We start from the raw sequence: 22,343 nt of genomic DNA on the forward strand, positions 1-22,343 counted from the left end.
AACGAGATCGGAAACTGTGAAAATCCCATTAAAGAAAAAAATAATTGAATAAATAGCCTGCATGAATGTGAAAGGTAAAAGATATGTTGAAAAGATAAATTAAAGCCAGGAATAAGAGAATCTGGAATATTGATAATATACTTTATGCATGAGGCAATGGTTAATTGCCATTGGCAGTTTTTGAGCTGGGAAGTGGCTTGATTAAAGTTGTAAATTATAAGAATTAATCTGGTAGTGGTATATAAAATTAATAGGAGGAGTTAACTAATGAAAAAATCCATACAAAAACTGGAAAAGAAGATAGCTTTAATGCAAGAGGATGATGAGAAAAAAGAAATGGGTATGAGAGACATTTTAGACAAGGGTCCATAGAATTTCCAGACTGGCCGTGAAGGGGTAAGAGATCCCAAGGAAGTCTCTTCTATAAACTGTAAGGCAGAGAATTATTTATCATTGTTCTTATTTTCATTAATATTATTGTTGTTACTACTACTTGCATTTTATTGGGTGGACTTGGGTTCATTTCTAACTTAGCTGTCGGAGTTATCCGCCAATCCCCAGAATGGAGTGGGTCTTAGCAAATGAAATGACCTTTTCCTGTAAAAGAGGTTTATCTTGAGCAGAGTTTGAATCAGCAAAAGGGAGCTTGCAGGCTTGTCTCCTGCCTGTGTTCTTTGTATTCTATAAATAGAAGGATCCTGGATGCTGGTAGCATCAGGACAGCACCTTTCTCATGGATGAGGCTCACTTAAACTGCAAGGAAAAAAAAAAGAGGAGAAATAATTTTATCTTGATAAGCAGGAAAAGACTTAAAAAGTCTTTTGTCACTACATAGAGTGAATACCTTTTTACTGACTGTCCATATGTGACACATCCATCCAGTGTTTTTTAGCAGCACATATTAATGATGCTCATGTTAGCTTCTTGTATAATCTTTCCTTTGTTGCTTTTTAGATAATACCTTCTTTGATTTAGATCTATTGTGTAAGTTCCTTGAGCATGAGTATGTTACAAATGAATCTTTTATATTATGTTTATTACATGTATATAGATACAGATATACACACTATTATTACTAATATTACAGTATCCTATATCTATTCTAAAGAAACTTTTTATAAGAGGATTCTAATTTTTTGCTTTTATAAGAAGAGCTGAGAAAATCATGGTTAAGCATTTTATTTATATCCAAAAAAAAAAAGGAAAACCTAGCTTCTTTAGCTTTGCATTTTATAGTTAAATTAAGCTATTTGTGATTCAGAAAGACTAAATTAAAAGAATAATTTTCTTTCAAAATATGTCATTAAGGAATTGTGGAACACTTACTATTTAACATCATAGTGTATAATTAATGGTTTAATTATGTATATTTATAAATTAAAATGGAAAAAGGTTATTGTTTAGAAGAAAATGTGTATTTTTATCCTCCAACTTAATCTCTAGTATACAACCAAAAATTATATAAGTACTTAACTGATTTATTGTATAAAAGTAAAAAAAGAAAACCCTTTCATTTGTAGTAACTATTTTTATACATAAGCATTCAGAGTTGTAATGTTGTTTTTGATTTGATTAATTAACTAACAGCTCCAGGATGTAGTAAAATAGGAATCAAGTAAAATGGAATAAGTAACATTAGGAAAAAAGGAAAAAACTATTGACTACTAATAAACATCCCTCATGACCACATATACATAAGAATAAAAGGAAGAAAAAGGACAAGGAAGAAAGGGGGAGAAATGTTTTTGATGATTGAACCAGTCATAGAGGATGGAAGATACCTGGGAAGAAGGGATTGAAAGTTTCAGAAATTCTTAGTGAATAGATAAAAAAAGCCTTAGCATTTGTGCCTTACCCTCTTGTCCCTTTTTTCCCCCATTGTCTGCCCTTGGCTCTTTCCTTCCCTGGCTTAGCTAAGTGATCCAGAGGCATCTTAGATTGCATTTCTATCATCAGAATCTCTCAGCACAGATAACAAAGCCTCTACTGTATTTGACAAATGAAATTAAATAAGAGGCAGGATTGAGCCACTGACCCTAAGGTTCCGCACCCCTGAGCTAAATGGAGAGCTTCAAGACTTATTTTTATATATATGAGCATACAGGATTGTTGCTTTCCTGGTAAAACACATGCAGTTTCCTAAGAGATGAAAAAAAATTAAGGGTTAAAAAGAAGCACAATTTCTTGAGAACTTTCCCCTACAAAGAGAACTTCTTTTATAGGGATGTTATGATGAACAGTTAGTTATCTTGGGGGCACTAGAAAAGAAAGAACCCTAGGACATATGATAGTTTTCGTAGCTTTGCCCTTTCTCCCATTAGGAGAGGAGATACAGAAGATATATTGTAAAGCTTTATCTTTTTATTAACTGGTTCAAAGTTTAACTGTAACCTAGTGGGATACTGGAATTCTTTTGTCTGAGTAGAGTATGTCAGGTTGTAATTTTTTCACCTTTTTCTTTTATTTTAGTACAAAGATGCATTTATGAAAGCCAATCCTGGCTACAAATGGTGTCCTGCAACAAACAAGCCTGTGAAATCCCCAGCGCCCACTGTTAATACACGAAAAAAGCTGTGGGCCTTTCCATCTGACTCTGGAAAAGATTTACCAAGCCCCAAGAAAGCAAAGACTGAAGAAATGCCTCAGCTTAACTTTGGGATGGCAGGTGAGTTGGGTCTCTTATTACCTCATCTCCTTTAATGAGAGTTATTACATCTAGACAGTATTTCCAACCATGAGAATTGTTATGAGTGGATTAGTAATAAATAAGTAGACCATACAAAAACAACAAAATGGGACAATCTGATACTGCTCAGCCTTAGTAATAAAAATGAGGTTTAAGTTGAGTAGGTATCATTAATGGATGAAAATGTTCACAGTGATGTTGAGATCAAAGATTGCTGATATAGAAAACTGAGATCCTCCTGTGGGTCATCTAGAGTTTTCTAGAAACAAAAAAGTGAAGGAAAAAATTCAGACTTTCCATTAAACAACTAGATACAGTAGTAACCACATTTTATAGCATGGTGTATCTGATTTCCCAAGACCTAGAGGTCAAGAATGTATGTCCATCTATATGACTAATCTGAAGTAGAAATGATTATGAAGTATTCCAAGAAATTTGTGTATGTATCCTGTTTGTTTGTCTTTTCTCCTCTCTTCTAGGGAAAGAAGTTTAAAATCCAAAGTGAAACCATTAGAAATGGGAGCTTTCTTTCTGAGTCATGGAATATAAACGCTTTTATTAGCTTATATAAATTAAATATAGCTTATATTTATTCTGAAACTGGTCCAATACAAAGTTTGCTTGTCCTGAGTGCTACCATATTACTATCTTAGATAGAAAGTAGTATATGAGGTAAACCAGAAGGTCAAATGAAATATGATGGACTTTGGTCAATCGAGATTATGGTGCATTATGTATTTCTTTTTCACAGCTATATTCAGTTTTCTTTCAGAATCTGAATATTAATTCACTCTTCCAAAATTTCTCTTCAAGTCTCCTACATCACTCCTTCTCTCCACTCCCTTTGCTGAGGACTCTGCCTCCTACTTTACCAAAAAAGTTAGCCATTTGGCTTGAGCCCCGTCTTATTCCCTCCTTCCCACCTCATATCACTGTGATAGCATCTCTCATTATCTCTTTCTTCATCTCAGTGTCTGACTTTGAGGTCACTTTTCTTCTTATTAAAGACAACTGCGCTCTTATTTACCTTCTTGTCAATCTTGATCCATCTTCTCTAGAAAATAAACAATAATCTGTGTCTACTCTCTAATGTTCAATTTCTTACTATCTTTTACCTCCTTCGTTCTAAACAAATAACTTGGGTCTCCTCTAGCTTTAAAAAAAAATCCTGTCTAGATTTTACCATATACCCATCAATTATTGTCCTCTACCTCGTCACCTCAGCCAGATTGTCTGCAGCCTCTGTTTCTTTTCTTCTTTCACTCTTTTATAAACTCTCTGCAATCTGACTGCTGACCTCACTAAACTAACTGCTGAACTAAACACCAAGAGTGCTCTCTCCAAATTTGCCAACGATCTATTTTTCCTCCTTGTATCAAATACACATAACCAATTTTAAAAATTCAAACATGTCCAGAAGTTGGTCTCAGTTCTTTACCAGAGCCTGTCCCCACTCTGTCAGAAATGCTTCCTCATCAATCATTGTCATTATTCATGAGCAGCCATCTGTGGTACATTGAATAGAATATTCAGCCTGAAGGTTGGAAGGCCTGAGTATGACCTCAGGTACTAATTAAGGCAAGTCATTCAATCTCTCTTTGCCTCAGTTTTCTCATCTGTAAAACTGGAGATGATAATAGCACCTAACATCCTAGGGATGTTGTGAGAATCCGTTGAGAAAATAATTGTAAAGTGCTTGGCATAAAGTCTTGGAATAATGTCCATTATTCCTCTGAACTTGTTCTTCAAATTAGTGATTATTTAATTAATCTAATAGCTTCTTTTGAGTCTTCATTCTCCGTGATACTTATACTGAACACCTTCTCCTCCTGAATATTTTCTCTTCCTTGGGTTTTTGTGACCTCTCTCTCTTGGTTCTTTATTTTTATTCTGTACAGATCACATTTCATCTCTGTTCCTGATAATGCTCTCTCTCTCTTCAGAATCCCTGGCTTTCTTTAAGACCTAGATCATTCCTCCTTCTGACTCTCATGGGATAGTGCCATCTCCTCTAAAGATACCTTCCCTCTATTTACCATGTATGTTTTCATTTATACATATTGGCTCCCCCATTGAAATGTAAGCTTCTTGAAGGTGGATGCTGTTTTTGCATTTTCTTTATGTCCTTAACTCTTATTTTTTTTTTTAATTTTTTAAAATTTTTTTATTTTTTCTTTAATAGCCTTTTATTTACAAGATATATGCATGGGTAACTTTACATCATTAACAATTGCCAAACCTCTTGTTCCAATTTTTCACCTCTTACCCCCCACCCCCTCCCCTAGATGGCAGGATGACCAGTAGATGTTAAGTACATTAAAATATAAATTAGATACACAATAAGTATACATGACCAAAACGTTATTTTGCTGTTATGTCCTTAACTATTAACACAGTTGCTAGAATGTTGTAAATGCTTTTAAAAAAAATAGCCTTGTTAATTGATTGTCATTCATTCAACAAGTATTTATTAAGTTCTTATGTATCAGGCACTTAACATAGCTGTTATAAGAGAAACCTAGGAAGAAATTATACTTTCCCAGTAAACAAGCCATTGTGATGATATATCAACCTTTATATTTCATATTCCTTCCAAAACTCCCATAGCATTTTATCTTTGAATATATGATAAATCCTATAAGTTCTATTAAATTAATTCTAACATATCATTTTAGAAGAAGTAAAACTCCATATAGGTGAAATAATTATGATTAATTAAAATGACATAATTAGCTGTGAGCCCCCAATATGATATCTTCAGTATACAACTTAGGTAATGGCTTCTTTGTTTTATCTGGTCATTTACCCAATGGGGCAATAAGCTGAGATTTCACTCAAGATAGCATGCTGAATGCCTGTGGTGCTCTGTTGATGCTTCTTTGCATTATATAGCTTTTTTGAAAAACAGAGCATTTTTGAATGTTGGCAGAAAATCTGGGGCATATAGATTATTACCTAACACAATTATTTCTTTAATCATTTTCTTGAATTCCACATCATTGGTTATCAGGGTTTTTCCATTGGCTGCTTATTCATTTAGCATAGTTCTGACTGGCCAAATGATTTTTTTTAATAGTTTAGTTTTATGTTTTCACTGCTGCTCTTCAGGAAGATGGCAATATTGCTAGCTACCTTCGTACAGCTCTTGTAAGATTTGCAGATTTGTGTGTGATCATCTCATTTACTCCTAAACCTGTAATGTAGGCATTTTAAGTATTATTAGTCTCATTTTAAAAATAAAGAAACTTAGGTTCACAGAGATTAAATGAGATCACATAATTAGTAAGTGTCTCAGTAAGATTCAAATTTAGGTCCTTTCTGACTTCAAATCTACATTCTATCCACCATGCTGTTACACTGCTGTAGAGTAAGGAAACAGAAAGTATAAAATAGTTTTTCTTCAATTTGTATGTACCATTCCACTGTCTTCTTTTCCAGTTGTTTATGGCATTGGTTTCATTCAGTATCAATGGTAAAAGGTCAGCAATTTCAATAACTTATTTCAGTGATGAAGTAAAACTAGTAAGAATCAAAGAACTCTCGTTATTTTCCTGTTAATTTTTTCTTCTTTTTGGTGACTGATTCTTCTGTCGTAGAGTTATAATCTAAGTTTAGTATGCAGTGTGTGACTTTAGCCTCAAAGACCTTCAAATCATGTCCTTTTCTACAACACAAAAATGAAAATGGAATAATTTGTCTTTAAGAAAAAATACACATAAAAGTCTTCCTGGAGGACATACTGGGGCACAAGGAAGACAGGGCTAAAGCTTTTCTTAAACAGTGTATGTTGTGTGTCTCTTGCCCAACAGCACACAGCATATGGTATCCTATTTTATGTATAATCCAGAAGCAGTAAAATGGACCATATCCAAAATAGGGAAAATCACACATATTATAGGATGGGCTTTCTCAGGAAGATAGAGTATGAAATTCATGGGATTATATCTCCTGCTGCTTCTAAATAATTTTGGAAGACTAAATTATTTTAATGAACAATTATAATTTATTAGCTAATATTTTAGTATAATCTCAGCATATTTATGGAGTACCTTGTCAACATAGATAATTCAATATATGTTATTCAATATATTGAACATAAAAATAGTTAAATGTTTTATAAAGTTCAATAAATTAACATATAATATCATATTGCAGTGTTTTTTTATAATTTGAACCAACAAATCTTTGCCTTTAGTAGGAAGTAAACATTCAGTCTTCTTCATCTCTGGGGCAACAGCTGCATAAAAGTAGCATTCTTTAGTTGCTTAAAAGCACCAAGTTATACTTTCACTTTATATGCTCATTTTTTCTCTCTGATATTTTTATTTACAAACAGAAAATTTAAGTATTTTTTGAAACTACTACTGTAGTTTCTGTACTGCTACACTGTAGTTACTGCTACTGTAACACAATGTCTTCATTTAGCATTTTATTAAGGAAGGATTCCCTTGTTAAAGAAAAAAATGAGCATCTTTGTTTTGTCAAATCATCCAGTGGTCTGTGTGTACACACATTTGTGATTGCCTTTCACTATTGGTTTTTTTCTTAACTAACCACCTAATCATCCTGTGGTCTTCCTTGCCCTTTTAATAACCTGTCATCATTTCCTCCCCATTTCTTTCTAGTAGTACTGGTTCAGTATTACTTTTTCCTTTGCCTTTAAGCTATCTACAAAATGGTGACTCTTCAAATTGCTTCATAACTTCTTTGGCAAATAATAGCAAAGGACTTGGTTAGGGTCATGGTTTTGGTAAATTTATCCATATATGGTACTTGCTCTGTCATTTTCACACTCAGATGTATTTAGAAATTCATCACAAGGAAGTTTAATTACCTTGAGATATGTTATCTCAGATTACTTTATCCTGTCTTTTTCCTACATTTTCATGAGAATTTTATTGGCATTTTACTCACATTTTAGTGAGTTTTTTCTGGTACCTTTGATTTGCCTTATGGTTCCACTTGCGTGTGTATCTTCTCCTAAGATCAAATATCTTATAGTACTGTAATAAATAATCAACTGATTTTCCTCATATACTGTTTGTTCTGTCCAGATGTGTGTAACTCAGGGTCTATGGGGTTTCCATTATACTCATTATTTTTGCCACATTTGACTGTTTCTGGTAAATGATGAGCAGAAATTAGTTTTTAAAGAATTCTTATAGAATAAAAGATTAATTACAAACATAAAATGTATTTTAAACAAGAGCCCAAAAACTCAATAGATTTAGGTATATTTAAGTTTTGTTTTTGTCCACTAGATTAATGGGGCCTTTTTTGAAAAGTCCTCTCTTTTCATAGTTCTTTGAGTCTAGTTGATTCTTAGTTACCCTCTCTAATTTCAGTTGACAGAATTAACAGTTCTGTCTCTTAAGGCTGCCTGAAAGATGGACAGGGACAGGTATGCTTTTGTTCCAAAGAATGTCTTCAGTGAAGAATTCCCTCATCTACACTAGCAAGCAGAAAAAAAGAAGAGAATAAGTTTTCTTGTTTAGCTGCATTTATTGCCATCCATTTATTCAACAAATCTGTCTTAAATGCTTACTGTTTTCCAAGCACTCAAAACATACCAAAATGAAAGACAAACTAAAACTCCTAACCTCAGAGAGCCTACAGTCGGATAGGAGAACTGTATTATTGAAGAAATAAATATAACATAATGTGATAATTGCATAATAAAATCTATAATAGTATTAGAGTTCAGGGAAGGAAAGAGATCATTTTGCCGATACCATAGACAGCTTTGATGTTGAGGAAAGCGACATATTTGTGCAATGGTTAGGTTTTAAATACCTACTTAATTTCCCACAAACAGCTTTGAAAGTCATTGTCCTAAAATGGAATATGTGACTTTACTAATTTCTCTTTATGTTAAATTCATCATGTTTGAAATGTTTTGGAGAAAAAAAATTTTTAACAACAAATAGTATTCTGTAAATGTAATGTAAATGTAAATCAGTCAAGTCTTTGTAAAAGATCCTTTTTAAAAATATTTTATTTTTTCTCAATGGGTTTAACATATTATTTTTTTAATAGATCCTACACAAATGGGAGGCCTGAGCATGCTGCTTTTGGCTGGAGAACATGCTCTGACTGCACAAGAGGTAAGAAATTTTCATCTCCCTTTCTGTCTCTGTGGCTTGGAAGGGTAAAGACTAACTCTCTTTGAGAAAATTGATGCATTCATGCTGGGTATTACTCATAGGCACGGTAGGGCCCTGTAATTCCATTTTCTCCTAAGCTAACGAACAGATTTTATGTATAATTATTCTTATTAAAATGTTGGCATTAACAGTTTTTTAGTAAGAAAAAAATATATTAGGTAGTAGAAATAATTCCAGTAGGCTGCACATACAATTGAATTAGGCACCTGTAAATTTTTGGGCTTCTTGTGGCAAGGTATTAAACATAATGTACAGGTAATTGGCACTTACTGTTGTTGCATTCTCTGAATGAACTGCAGGTGCACAGAATCCTAGAATTCATTTAACTCTACTCAAAAGACTGTACCTTTGCATTACTCTGGTTCAGAGTTCTTAAAATGTAGGAGATGGGGAAGAAGAGATATTAAGAGAAGGGGTTTATCTGTTTGTTATTTTATTCTAAAACTCTGATGAAAATGTTAGAAACATGAAGCTTGGGAATTTAATGATTTATTTAAAAATTTTTTTTAAATAATTTATTCCTTAAAAAAATAAAAAAAAATTTTATCATCCTTCATTATTTACATTTATTTTGAGGATATGATATGAGAGTGGGTTACCCCTTCTTACCTACCTTTATTTGTTTTCATTTTGGGAGATAGGTAGTAATACTTGGATCTAGGAGATTCTTCTCTTTTCTGGAGCTTACCTGACAAAAGTCTTTGCTTCTGAACCAGGAAGTCATAGCAGCAAGTTACAAACTCCAAATTTAGTTTAATTTGGGGTCTGGAGGTAGCCAAGAAAATCCCAAATAGAATCATCAAACGTCAGACATGACTGACCTGAAATACTTTTTTCATGTTTCAATTTTTGTATGTGTGTATTAATATAAAATTCAACTGTGGAACCATTTATAATTTCATTGTAAAGGGCCAAGACCCAGGACTACTTTATAGGTTAATTATGCTTTTTATGATTATATCAATTATTATATTTTTATACATGGTTATTTGAGGACTCAGGAAGGTAGCAAAATTTGACTGTCATAATATAGGTTTTCACTTATCTGTCTACTTGATGTTTTCTAATAAAAATGCATTTCTGCTTTCTCTGTTCTCAATGATATCTACTTTGAGGAGTCAGAATCTCACCCTTCTGGTGTACAATCACCATCTACTCATGAAATGTGTCATTGCAGGCAAAGTATGTTGGAGAGAAAGAGATCAGGCTGCTTTAATAAGATTCTGAGTTTTCTAGAAATGAATCACTTTCTGATATCAGAAACCATTATAACTAGCTAACACGTGATTTATAAGGTTTAAAAAATGAGAGGTGCTTTAGAGGCTAACTCATCTAGGCTAACTTAATAAGTATTTTTACAGGGCATCTGTACCAAGTGTGACAAGCCTGGAGATGGGAAAAAATCTTCCTGAATTCAAATCTGGTCTCTGACACATACTGGCTGTGTGACCCTGGACAAGGCACGTAACCTGTTTCCTCAGTTTCCTCATCTGTAATTTGAGATGAGTAAGGAAATGGCAAATCACTCCACTGTCTTTGCCAAGAAAAGCCCTCAATGGGGTCACAGAGTCAGCGATGACTTAACTACATTGTCCTCGTGTTACAGATGAGGAATCAGTCCTAGAAATAGAATCGAAGGTCACATAGCTCAGTATATGGCAGTACTGGCTTGAACCCAGGTCTGATTAAGCCCTGTGCTCATTTCCACTAGACCATATTTATCCCATTGACACCTGTCAGGTGTCATTGTTGAAAGTAGTTGATATTAGAGATTTCAAATTCAAATAAAATTGAAGATTACCAGACTGTACATAAGGAAGCCATTTACATTTTAATTTATTTTAAGTGCACTCCAGAGTGTCGTGCTCAGATTGGACACCTCTGAGATGATATTAAAATCAGTATGGCTGAGGAGTCCTACATGAAAAAATAATGGAGAGATGTTGCCAAATGTGTTTATTATTGGACAAGCCACCTGACAAGTTCCCTTTTACAAGCATTGCATTTCACTGCCTTGAGAAGACAGTTAGTATCCTGTGAATGGTCTCGTGCAGGGTTCTGTAGAAAATACACAGAAAACATCCCAGAACTTTTAGGGAATGATAAAATAGCAATAGTTATTAGTGAGCATAGGATGAAGACATACCTACATCCACAGTATGTGTAACTGCATAATAAAGTGGAATGATAAGGTAGAGATGAAGCAACATGTTATATTTAGAATTAGGAAAAACTGGGTTTAGATATCACCACAGATATTCTCTGAGTATGTTTCCTCGTTTCTAGTAGAGGGATAATAATATCTTTACAAATTTACATTACAGGATTGATAGGGGACTGAAATGTGATAATGCATGGTGAGTGCTTTGAAAAGGTTAAACTATTATTTTAATGTTAGTGCTTATCTTTCCTTAGGACAGTACATGAGGGAACCTCTTTTTTTTTTTTTTTTTTTTTTTTTTTTTGCCAAGGACCATTTGGATATTTATAAAATCACTCACAGGCCATACAAAATTACTAACTTATGTAATTCAATCAGTGGGAGGAGGTTGTACCTAGCTTTCAACTCGTCATTGCCTGTGGTTACCTTAGCAAATGATTTCACAGGTCGTGGACTGGACATTGACCACCCCTGGTTTAGGATCATAAATTTAAAGCCAGAAGTGCCACTAAAGGGTAATCTAGTTCAGTTCCCAAATTTTACAAAGATGAAAGCTTAGGCTTAGAGAGATTTAAATAATTTTCCAGGTGTCATAAAGCCCCAACTCCAAAGCCCATGATTTTTATACTCTACCACAAATATTCCAGCAAAAGTACAGGGAGTAATTACTATCAATTCAGTTGAGGAGAGCCAGTTGAATGTGAGATTTTTATATATGTGTGTGTGTATGTATGCATGTGTGTGTGTGTGTGTGTATATGATTATTTTTAACATTCTTTTAAAAATAACTGATTTTCAAATGCACTCCCTCAAGCCCCTCTCCCACCTACTGAGAAAACAATTTAATATCAATGAAATGTGTGAAATAGTGCAAAACATTTTCATATTAGTTATCTTTTGAAAGAAAAAAGTGGACATATGGATGGGTGGAGAGAGGGAAAAGTATACTTCAGTTTACACTCAGTTTATTATCAGTTTATTCTCTGGAGGCAAATAGTATTGAATATGAGATTATTTCAAAATGTAGAATCCATGTTCACCTTACTCATGGGTTTTTGAAAACTCCTTAGTTCCTACTAATATTTTTGTGGGAAAATCTTAGCTTTTTCCCTTTCCCGCCCTCCTTACACAGTGGAATACAGTCTCCCACAAATTCCACACTGGGAAAGGGGACATGTGGCTGAGGTAAATTATGCTTTTAGTGCTGCGGTCATTGAACCCTCTCCATCTCCATCACTGCCGTTCCTGTTTCTCAAACATTCCCACTCCACTTCCAAGACAAATTTGCCCATCTGGTAGTATTCTACCCATCTCCACTCTTGTGCTGGAAGCTTATTGCCTAGCTTATATTCCCTCTACTTTGCTCCCACCTGCCGGCTGGTTTTAGTATTGCCATCTAACAGTATCTGCTGGACCGCTCAATTTAGGACCTCTGTTGCTCTCTGCTGCCATCTGCTAGTCTTGTGCTGAATTTCAGCCGCTAGGTAGCCTCTTCCTCACAAAGGGGGAGAGCATCTTTTTGTGTGTTAGACCCAGAGCTGTACCACGTCTGCTAGTACCAGCTAGCAGAAGCACTCCAAGTTAGATGAAGTGCGTCTTTTGAATAGCTTTTCTTTTGCCTCAGCTGCTATTCATTTCAGTAGTGTGTGGAAATTCCTTTCAGTGTCCATCGTGCTCCCAAGTCCTTGTGGATCACCTTGGAAGCTTTGTTTATTCAAGAAAATTGCTGTTCTCCTTACATGACTGTAATACTTAGTGTAATACAGAAGTCATCAAAGACCTCATAACAACACTGCATTTCAAGCATTAGCCCTGGAACAAGTCTTCTTTATCCTTCAGCTTGAACCTTCACATTCCAAAGAGACTGCCATTTAATAAGCAGTCTCACAGGCAACGAGTGAGAAATGCTACCTGACTCTAAGCTGTAAAATACTCTGTGAGGTAGAATGACTGCTACAAAGAAAATGAGCAAAAGTCTATCTAAAAACAATGATCAAGCCTGCTGCATTTCCTAGATCTAGTCGAAAGCTCCCGTGTGTTTTAGAGAAATATGGAACTGATGTCCATGAGATCGGCGTAAAATCTATGAGATACGTGACCATAAAATAACTTTGAAAATCTTTAGATTTTGATTTCCTTTTTCTTTATAGCTACTATAGTAGAAGTGTGGCTTTCTTGGTTTCTGTCCTTTGTGGTTGTTCATTTGTTCCAGTCTTTTCTGACTTTTCATGATCCCATTTGAGTGGTTTACCATTTCCTGCAGATGTGGAAACTGAGGCAAACAGGGTTAAATGACTTGCCCAGGGTCACACAGATAATATGTCTGTGTCCACTCAGGAAGGTGAGTTTTCCTAGCTCTGGGTTTAGCGCCCTTAACCATTGTACTACCTAGTTGCCTTAGTTAAAGGCTTAAGGAGAAAAAAAATTCCCAATATATTAAGAGATTAATTATCAAATACATGTGAAATTTGACTTAATGGTTAGAAAACTGAACTGGACTAAAGGAGAGGAGATTCTTTTTCTTCATTCAGCAGATTTAACACAAAAGTGCCAGGGATTTCATTATTATTTTCTTTCCCCCCACTTGTAAGGTGGAGCTAATAATAATAATACCTGTCTACCACCTAACTCCCAGGGCCATTGTATAGATTAATTAGATAAAGTCTGTGAAGCATTTTTAACTTCAGAGAAAGGCGTTCTTGTAAGCCCACAGTAATATTATTATTATCATAAGTTATTCTGGGCATTTTGGAACTGTACCTGGGAGCTTAAATTTTATCAGCCAATCCTCCCAAAGGTGATAGTGTACTTTACCTGCTGCTGGAGGCACTAAAAAAACAGCAAAAAAAGGACTCTTAGGGTCATAGATCTAGCGCTTGAAGGCACCTTGAAGATCATCTAGCCCAAATCCAAATATATTCTTGTCCTTTGAACATATCCAATAAATTATTTTTACAGCTTATTATCATTGCTGCCAAATGCTCAGTAATTACTAAGGGAGGAGCTAAAATATTAATGCCAACAGGAAACCATAAGTGCAAAATAAAACTTTAGCAGGTTAGTTGAGTTACCACAGTATTAATGGTCTGGAAATTAATTTTGTATTAAAGGTGAAAACCAAAGGAACTAGTTTTCTTGGTGTGACATCTTGTATGTATATTTGTATAGGCACATTAACAAATCTTTAATGTGATTTCTCTGCTTCCAAGGTGACTTCCTTGACCATATAGCTGTAAAGAAAAAAAAAGTCTGTTTTGAGGTCCTTCCTAATTTAAAACTTGAACATTTTAAGTACTTGTGTGTTTGTGAATAATATTGCCTTATGAGTTCTTTGGCAACATTTTTTTTGGGGGGGAGAGTGATTGGGAAGTGAGTGGATCTATGATTTCAAATAAAAGACAAAACTCTCTACCAATTCTGTTTAATGATTTCAGTCTGAGGTAAAGGTTCATTGCAATTTTTGGGGAAAAAAAATCATGTCATTGTTCATTAGTTATTATAAACTTTTGTGAAGAATCATTTTATATACATTTTGCTGTGGCATAATCACCGGTTTTGACAAAGTGAGTACAGATGACCTTTTTCCCTACTGCCAAGAGGGAGAAATTCTCTGTGAACTGCAAATCCAGTCACAGAATACCAAGAGCCTTCTTTTCAAAATCTTAGTTGACAAGCTGGTCATGATATAATTGAGACTGTAGTTTTTATAGTTGAATGCAGTTGTTGAGCATGAATGCATCTTTTTACTGCAGAAGTGGTAGTAAGTAGTAGTAGTAGATTCTTATTTACTAATGGGTTACAAGGTAGACATCAAGATAGCTATAGGAAAAGAGAGGGAGAAGAAATATGACATTTGCTACTGTGGTCACACTACAGTACTTTGTTGACTGGCTAAAGGTGGACCAAATGGTATTTATGCTAAATTCAATTTAATTTATCTGACAACAGCAAGCTAGAATCAACCAGTGATCATGGTACCTGTAAACTAAAAAAGTTTGCTTTTTTCCCCCCTGGCTTTTATTCATATTACTATGTCCAGAGATCCCAGAATATGCACTAGCATAACTATATGGGCTTTAATTTAAATCATTTTTTTTATCTTGATTTTCTTTTCTGTAAGATAAAGAGTTAGGGTTAGGTGATTCTTAAGATACATATATATATTTAGTTCCCTTTTTACCCATTTTTAAAAAATGAGCCACTGTAGGCTTGTTTCCTCTTTTGAGTGTATTATTTAATCCTCAATATCCTGTGTGAGCATATATTACATATGTATATAATATATCATAACACATATTATATTTGTGCATATATTATATATATATATGTGCATATTATATATGTATATCCTGTAGTATAGTACAATATTCTGTAGTATGGTATCGAAACGTAGAGCTATGTAATTGATTTTATATTTGAGAATTCTTAAGCTAGGGTCTGTAAAAAGTTTTTTAAAAAATATTTTTGTAGTTATGATTCAACATAATTTCTTTGTAATGTTATATATTTTTATTTATTTAAAAGCATCATTCTGTTAAGGAGTGTCATAGATTTCATCAAATGTCCAAAAGGGGTTCATGATACCCCCCTTCCCCCAAAAAGTTAAAAACCTATGGTATAAGATCATGCTGCTAGCATACATAAAATTGTCAGTAGTTTCACATCCTATAACACTCAGAAATGTTCTTTCTGGAGAATCACACTAAATAAAACAGGAATCAGGAATGGTGACACATACATAGAATTCCTGTTAGTGTGGAATTTGAGAGTGATGGATTTCTTGAGTTTGAGAGCAATGACAGCTAAAGCTGATCAGGGACCCTCAATAAAACTAAGGATTCACTAATATTGTTGAAGGATTAAAACAATCATACAGAGTTTCTGCCCTTTACATCTGTGTCTGTGTGCGTATGTACATATATAATATTTTATTATATATAATTTATTTGTAAATATATTATATGATTATAATTATATATAACAATTATATAATTATATTTGTTATACTATATTATTTATATATGCACACACATACATATATAATAGGTGTGCATACATATGCATATACAATCAGATATATATTTAACAATGGGAAACTTTACATAAAATAATTTAATAAAATTCTTGGCTTCTAGCAATCTGTTTTGTTTAGTAAAGTCAGGGCATGTTGCCGGATTTCCTATTTTTATTTTTAAAAATAGGAACTCTCAACTACATTGGGGTATGAGACTTAGGTTCCCCAGGGTGGACAAATATGATTCTCATTTGTAGCAAGAGCACAACTGTCAGATAGCCAAGTGAAACACTTTAACAGGCTAGTCTCATTTGAATTTAATTTAAATTTAATTAATGTGGCTTCAGCATTAGTCATTCAAAAAAAAAGTTGGAAGGTTTAACACGGATGTAAAATGCTTCCTCTAATTCACCTGCGTTAATTCTGAAATCTGTTTCAAAAGCTTCATTTAACATCCATTGACTGAATGCAAATTAAATACTCACCAGGGCCCTCTAATATAAAATGATACCTGGCAAAAAGCTTTAAGGAAAGGGAAAGGCTGGGTTAAACTCGATGAGGAAAAACAAATCATGTCCATATTCGTAGTGATTCTACTGTCTCTTGTCCCACTGTTTTGGGCTGCCTTTTCATCCTGTCACTTGGAGAGTTCTATGCTACCTTTGTATTTCATGGAATAATGATGAGATATATGATAGTAGGAGCAGAGATAATTGTGGATTTTTAATTGCTTAGAAACAGACTTCTAGGGGCCACATATTGATTTAGAAACCTCAAATTAACATTCTTTGTGTTGTCGTTTTTTAAAAAAATTATTTTAATTATATTAAGTTATTTAAATTATAAACATTTTCAAATTCCTTTATTTATTTTTTCCCTGAGGCAATTGGGGTTGAGTGCCCAGGGTCATATAGCTAGAAAGTATTAAGTATCTGAGGTCAGATTTTGAACTCAGTCCTCCTGACTTAAGGGCCAGTACTCTATCCACTATGCCATCTAGCTGCCCCTCCAAATTCAATTTTAATTTGGCTTCTATAGCAAATTTTGTTGGCTTTTCTCTTGACCTGCCAACTGAGTTTTCTGGACTTATGAACTAGACCAAAGCTTCTTAAGCTGCGAGTTATAACCTATATGGGGCCTTATAACTCAATGTAGGAGTCATGAAATTATGATTTATTATCAGTAAATGTCGTTTTGTATAGCTATTTTATATAGTCGGGGTCAAATAAAAATTTCTGGGATAAAAGGGGTCACAAAATACATAAGTTTAAAAAACTCTTTCTGAACTAGATGATCATTTAGGTCCCATCCAATTCGATCCAGAGTCTGTGAACTGAATTTTAATATAATTTAATAATAAATACAGATTTATACCATTAACGGAAGTTGTATAGCAGAACAATTTTCTACATGGTACCTTTCTTGATTCTATATGGACCCTCAACTCGTACTCTGCCCCTTCATCTTAGTATCACATACTTCTCTTGAAATTATTTTGTGTGTATTCTGTAGAAGGGCTATTGGCTTTAGGTGCCCAAGTCCTCGCCCTGCTTCTGAGGCTTACAAGTGTGATCTTGAGCAAGCCATTTAATATCTTCACTTCTCAGATTTCTTCTCTGTAAAATGAATAGGTTCTGTTAGATTACTTCTTTATAACTCAAGATATATTATTCTATGATCCTGTGTGTTAGCAAAGTGAATTTACAATCAGAAGATTTTCTCTCCAATCCTAGACATGCTGAATTCTGCCTCTGTAGTCCTGGGTAAGTCACTGCCCTGGGACTGGACAAGGAAATGAAAAAGCACGTTAGTATTTCCACCAGAAAACCCCAAATGGGCATTGGACATGATGGAAACCACTAAAATAGCTGAAATGACTAAACAACAGCAATAGATTTCTGATTGGTAGTACAATGCCTGACACAGTGCTTGATTTTTAATAGAGGTTTTTAATATTTGTTAAATTTTTTTTTTTGTTTAGTTTGGGTTAATTGCCTGTCTTCAGGATATGTATTACTTTGCTGCCATTCCTCATTTTCATATCCTGTTATCCTAGTTTAATAGGAGTTACAGCAAGAGAAAATGGAGAAGTAGCAAAAGTTTGAATTCTAACTTTGTTAAAAGAAATAATTACTATAAAAATCCTTTTAGTCTTTTGTGATGTCTTTCTCAGGCCTATACCACCACCTAGTGGCTCTGTTGAGTGATACTTCAAAGACTCTCTGAAAATGGAGCATTTTCCCTCTTTTCTTGACTCTCTTTTTATTGAGAAACATTTTCTGTTATGGAAACCCTTTTTTTTTAATAGTGAAAAAAATAAACTTTCTCTGGGGGGGTCATATCAGGCTACTTTTGTTGTCGTTATTTTTTGGGGGGAGTATAGGGTTTTTGGGGGGTTTTTGTAAAAATCACTTGTCTACAAACATAAAGAAAATTATTAAAATACTTTAAATGCATTGTTGGAGCAATTAAAAATTTTTATGAATAAAATAAAATGAAAATACAAATGTTCTTATTTTAGTAGCTTTCCAGAAAAGGTAAATCTCATGTGGTCATAGGAATGTCAGTGGATTAAGATTCTGCCAAACTTCAGTTAGCAGATCATCATACAAAGGTCCTTCATGGAAAATGCTATTGATCTGTCATTTTCTGTACATTGATTGTCATGTTAAATCCATGAAATCTTGCATAGTGGAATTTGAAATGGTCAAAAAAAGAATACCCCCAGATAAAGTTAATTATGATGCAGATGATGGGCTTTCATTGGTTAGTCGTCTTCAAAAATTAATACAGATAAATTTGTTGCTATTATTTTTGAGGGAGAGGAGTGTGTGTGTGTGTGTGTCCCAGGAACATGTATAAATATCATTACTGTAGAATGAACTAATCTGTCTAAGTGACTTTTCTAGCTTATTAAATGTTTTATTCTAAATACCAGTTAAAAACAATTATCCATTTTTAAGGAAATCTTTCCAAAATTTATTGATTTTTAACTTAAATATTTCAACGGATGATGATGAATGCAATATAACCTTTTCTTTCTGAACCAGAGTAATAATCCAGTATATCAAATAGATGTTGTAACACCATAATTTTCCTGAGTTACCAAATTACATTGGGTGTTTCTCTCTGGAGTAAAGGGTCTCAGACTATATATTCATGTGTTTTGAGTTCTCTGTTTTTTGTTTTTGTTTTTTTCCTCTTTATCAGCTTCCATTCTTACCACGTTCTATATACCTACTCATAATTGTTCCCTGTCTCCTTTTCTAATTTGCTGTACCTCATCTCCTCAGAATAGGAAACAAGATACCAAGGTTCAGAATCCCAGAATTAGAAAATTACAGGTTTACCTTGGAGATATTGCAGTTTCAGTTCTAGACTGCTGCAATAACGTGTAATATTTTGTGACTCAATAAAGTGAGTCACACCAATTTTTTGGTTTCCCAGTAAATATTAAAGTTATGCTGAATACTATATTGTAGTCTATTAAGCATACAATAGTTTTAGGTTTTTTTTTTTTTAGTTAAAGAACATGCCTTAATTGAAAATATCTTATTACCAAAAAATCCTATCATCTGAGCATTTAGTGTGTCATAATCTTTTTTTGCTGGTGGAAGGTCTTGCCTGAATATTGATGACTGCTGACTGAAGGATGGTGGTTCTTGAAGTTTGGAGTAGTTTCTTAAAACAAGACAACAGTTAAGTTTGCTGCCATCAGTGAGCTCTCTTAAGCTTTCTCTTTAGCATTTGTTAACATTTTATCCACAGTAGAACTTCTTTAAAAATTGGAGTTAATCCTCTCAACCCAGCCACTATTTTGTTAACTTTTTATATAATATTATTCAATATTCTTCTGTCTTAGGGAAGATGGAATCCCAGGAGAGGGATAGAGATGGAGAATGGCCAGTTGGTGGAGCAGTTAGAACACACATACGCATTTACCTTTTAAGTTTGCCATTTTATATGAGTGTGGTTTATGGTACCCCCAAACTACTACAAGAGTAATATCAAAGATCACTGATCACCATAGCAGATTTAACAATGGGAAAATTTGAAATATTGTGAGAATTACCAAAATGGGACACATGAAACATTAGAAATATGGTGCTAATAGACTTGCTCAACATAGGATTACCACTAACTTTGAGTTTGTAAAAAAACAAAACAAAAGCTCTGTAGTATCTACAAAACACAATAAAACAAGGTATGGCTGTACAGAACTGGAAGAGATTGTAGAGATTATTTAGTTGAAAGCCATCATTACATGGATAAAGAAACTGAGGCTCAGAAAAACTTGTCTAGAGTCAAAAAAAAAACAAAAAAAACCCAAAACCCAGGTCCCCTAGCTCTTCCATAGTAGAATTAGATTTGCAGTATAAATATTTGGGTTCAGCGTGAAAGCCAGAAAATTTTTATGAGAAGTTGAGTGCTTGGATTCTGTGCCATATTTTGATTTCTCTGAGTTCTTTTTTCTTTATTTCCTGATTTTCGGTATGTTTCAGAACCATCAACCCAAGCCTCTCTCCCCCACCTTCCTACCACTCTGTGTCTCATTTACTGTTTCTTTTTGCTTGTTGGTCAGCCCGTTTCTCACTCTCCAGGGTTTACTTGGTTTAATTAACATAATCTATCCTAACATTAGAATAACCTGGATATTTAAGAAAAAATTAAAGAATTCCTGAAGTCAGAGGTGTGATCTTAATTTAGTTCTCTGAACGCTGCTCACTCCTTTTCTGCTCCGCTGTTGCCAGCTATGTTGGCCCAGCTTACCCTCCAAGTTAGCAGGAAATTATTCCCTCTGATCTGCTGACATTAATTCTTCCAGGAGTCTTTTTGCCTTGGGCTGCTGCTTTGGTTGAATGGGAATATTAGGAGAGAATAAGTATATGATCACTCTCCATCACACATTGCCTTGGTCACTCTCACATCTTGTCTCTCTCTTCTCCTTACAATCACATACTCTATTAAATACCAATGTTTGCATCCATGAAGTTTTATTGCATTTGGGTAAGTGGAATACAGTGTTGGGGATTATTAGAAGGTCATGAGATGCACAAGTCTTCAACAATAAATGACAGTTGCTATTGCTGTTTCCAACTCCATTCCTCCCAAGGGCTCCCTGCCATGTCTGGTAATCCAAACCTACTCTAGCATTAAAAACCATTATATAATTTATAAGCTTGTCCTCCTTTGGTGCATTGAGATAAGGGTCTCCAGGCCTTCATGAAATTTTTCTTTGACCTCATTAGGGTGGGAGCTTAGGCTCTGATGATGGTGGAGATCTCTTTTTCCAGTTAGATATAAGGTTTTCATATGCTATTTTAGAATTCTGTAACAGCAGATTTAAATTATAGTATGATCAAAATAATCTACAGATGCCATTTAGAATAAATTGAATTCTCATTTTATATGAATTCTTCTTTGATACCATTTTTTGTTTGACAAAACTGAAATAAGAGTAGATTGTATATAACTGTGTAACCTAATTGTCCTTTTTGTGGCTGTTTGATCATTTTCAGTCATGTGACTGGATGTCACTCTTTGTGATTCCATTTGGCATTTTCTTGGCCAAAAGACACTACAGGGGCTTGCCATTTCCTTCTCCAGTTCAGATGAGGAAATTTAGGCAAGCAGGGTCCACACAGCTAATTAGTGTTTAATACCATATTTGAACTTGGGGCAAATGGCTTCCTACCTCTATAGAGGTGTCTGGCACTTTATCCACTGCAATATCTAGCTGCCTATAATTATTCTAAATTTTAATTTACTTTAATTTTTGAAATTAATTTCTTTAGAATGCTGTTTCTGTCATCTCTTCAGTTTATTAAAGCTTAAAATTCTGAAAAGACTTTTTTTGAAAAGCCTAGTATTTTGTCATTTGGCCTTAAACTTGCTCCTGGATTAAACATATTTCTGTGTGTGTGTGTGTGTGTGTGTGCAAAAGCATTTGGCAATCAAACATATTTGACTTCTTTCCAGGATTAGGATGCGTTGATTTTTATTTCTAAGTTATTTGGAATAGGAATAGGTTTGCCCAAGAATACCTTCAGATGAAGGGATTCCCTGTCCTTTGCCAACTACCAGTTTCAGGATATGTGGTTCCTTGTTTAACTAAGAATCTTTGTTTAAAGGCCAATAAGCTCTCAGGTTGGTGCTCAAATACTTTGAAAGCAGCTGAGCATGTTTTATGGAAACATTTGCTTGTCAGTACCATGGCAGTCAAGGGACAGTAGTAAGGAAGTTAAGCCCAGGCCAGCCAAATTACCAGTGGAAAATTAATTAAAGCTCCTGAGACAAATCGATGGAAGTGATCACTAG

At 34.2% G+C, this 22,343-nt stretch overlaps 1 protein-coding gene across 13 annotated transcripts in view; it reads left to right on the top strand.

The window, feature by feature from the left end:
* The window catches only part of BBX (BBX high mobility group box domain containing), a 350,166-nt gene that overhangs the window by 228,594 nt on the left and 99,229 nt on the right, over nucleotides 1–22,343 (top strand). For all 13 annotated transcript variants that reach the window (XM_023498945.2, XM_023498944.2, XM_031959626.1 and 10 more), the window contains 2 exons: nucleotides 2,470–2,665; nucleotides 8,723–8,790. In XM_023498945.2, coding sequence (XP_023354713.1) covers nucleotides 2,470–2,665; nucleotides 8,723–8,790 — 264 coding nt within the window. The remainder of the gene's footprint in view (nucleotides 1–2,469; nucleotides 2,666–8,722; nucleotides 8,791–22,343) is intronic.

The sequence above is a fragment of the Sarcophilus harrisii genome, chromosome 3 (genome assembly GCF_902635505.1).
Source record: "Sarcophilus harrisii chromosome 3, mSarHar1.11, whole genome shotgun sequence".
Classification (NCBI taxonomy): domain Eukaryota; kingdom Metazoa; phylum Chordata; class Mammalia; order Dasyuromorphia; family Dasyuridae; genus Sarcophilus; species Sarcophilus harrisii.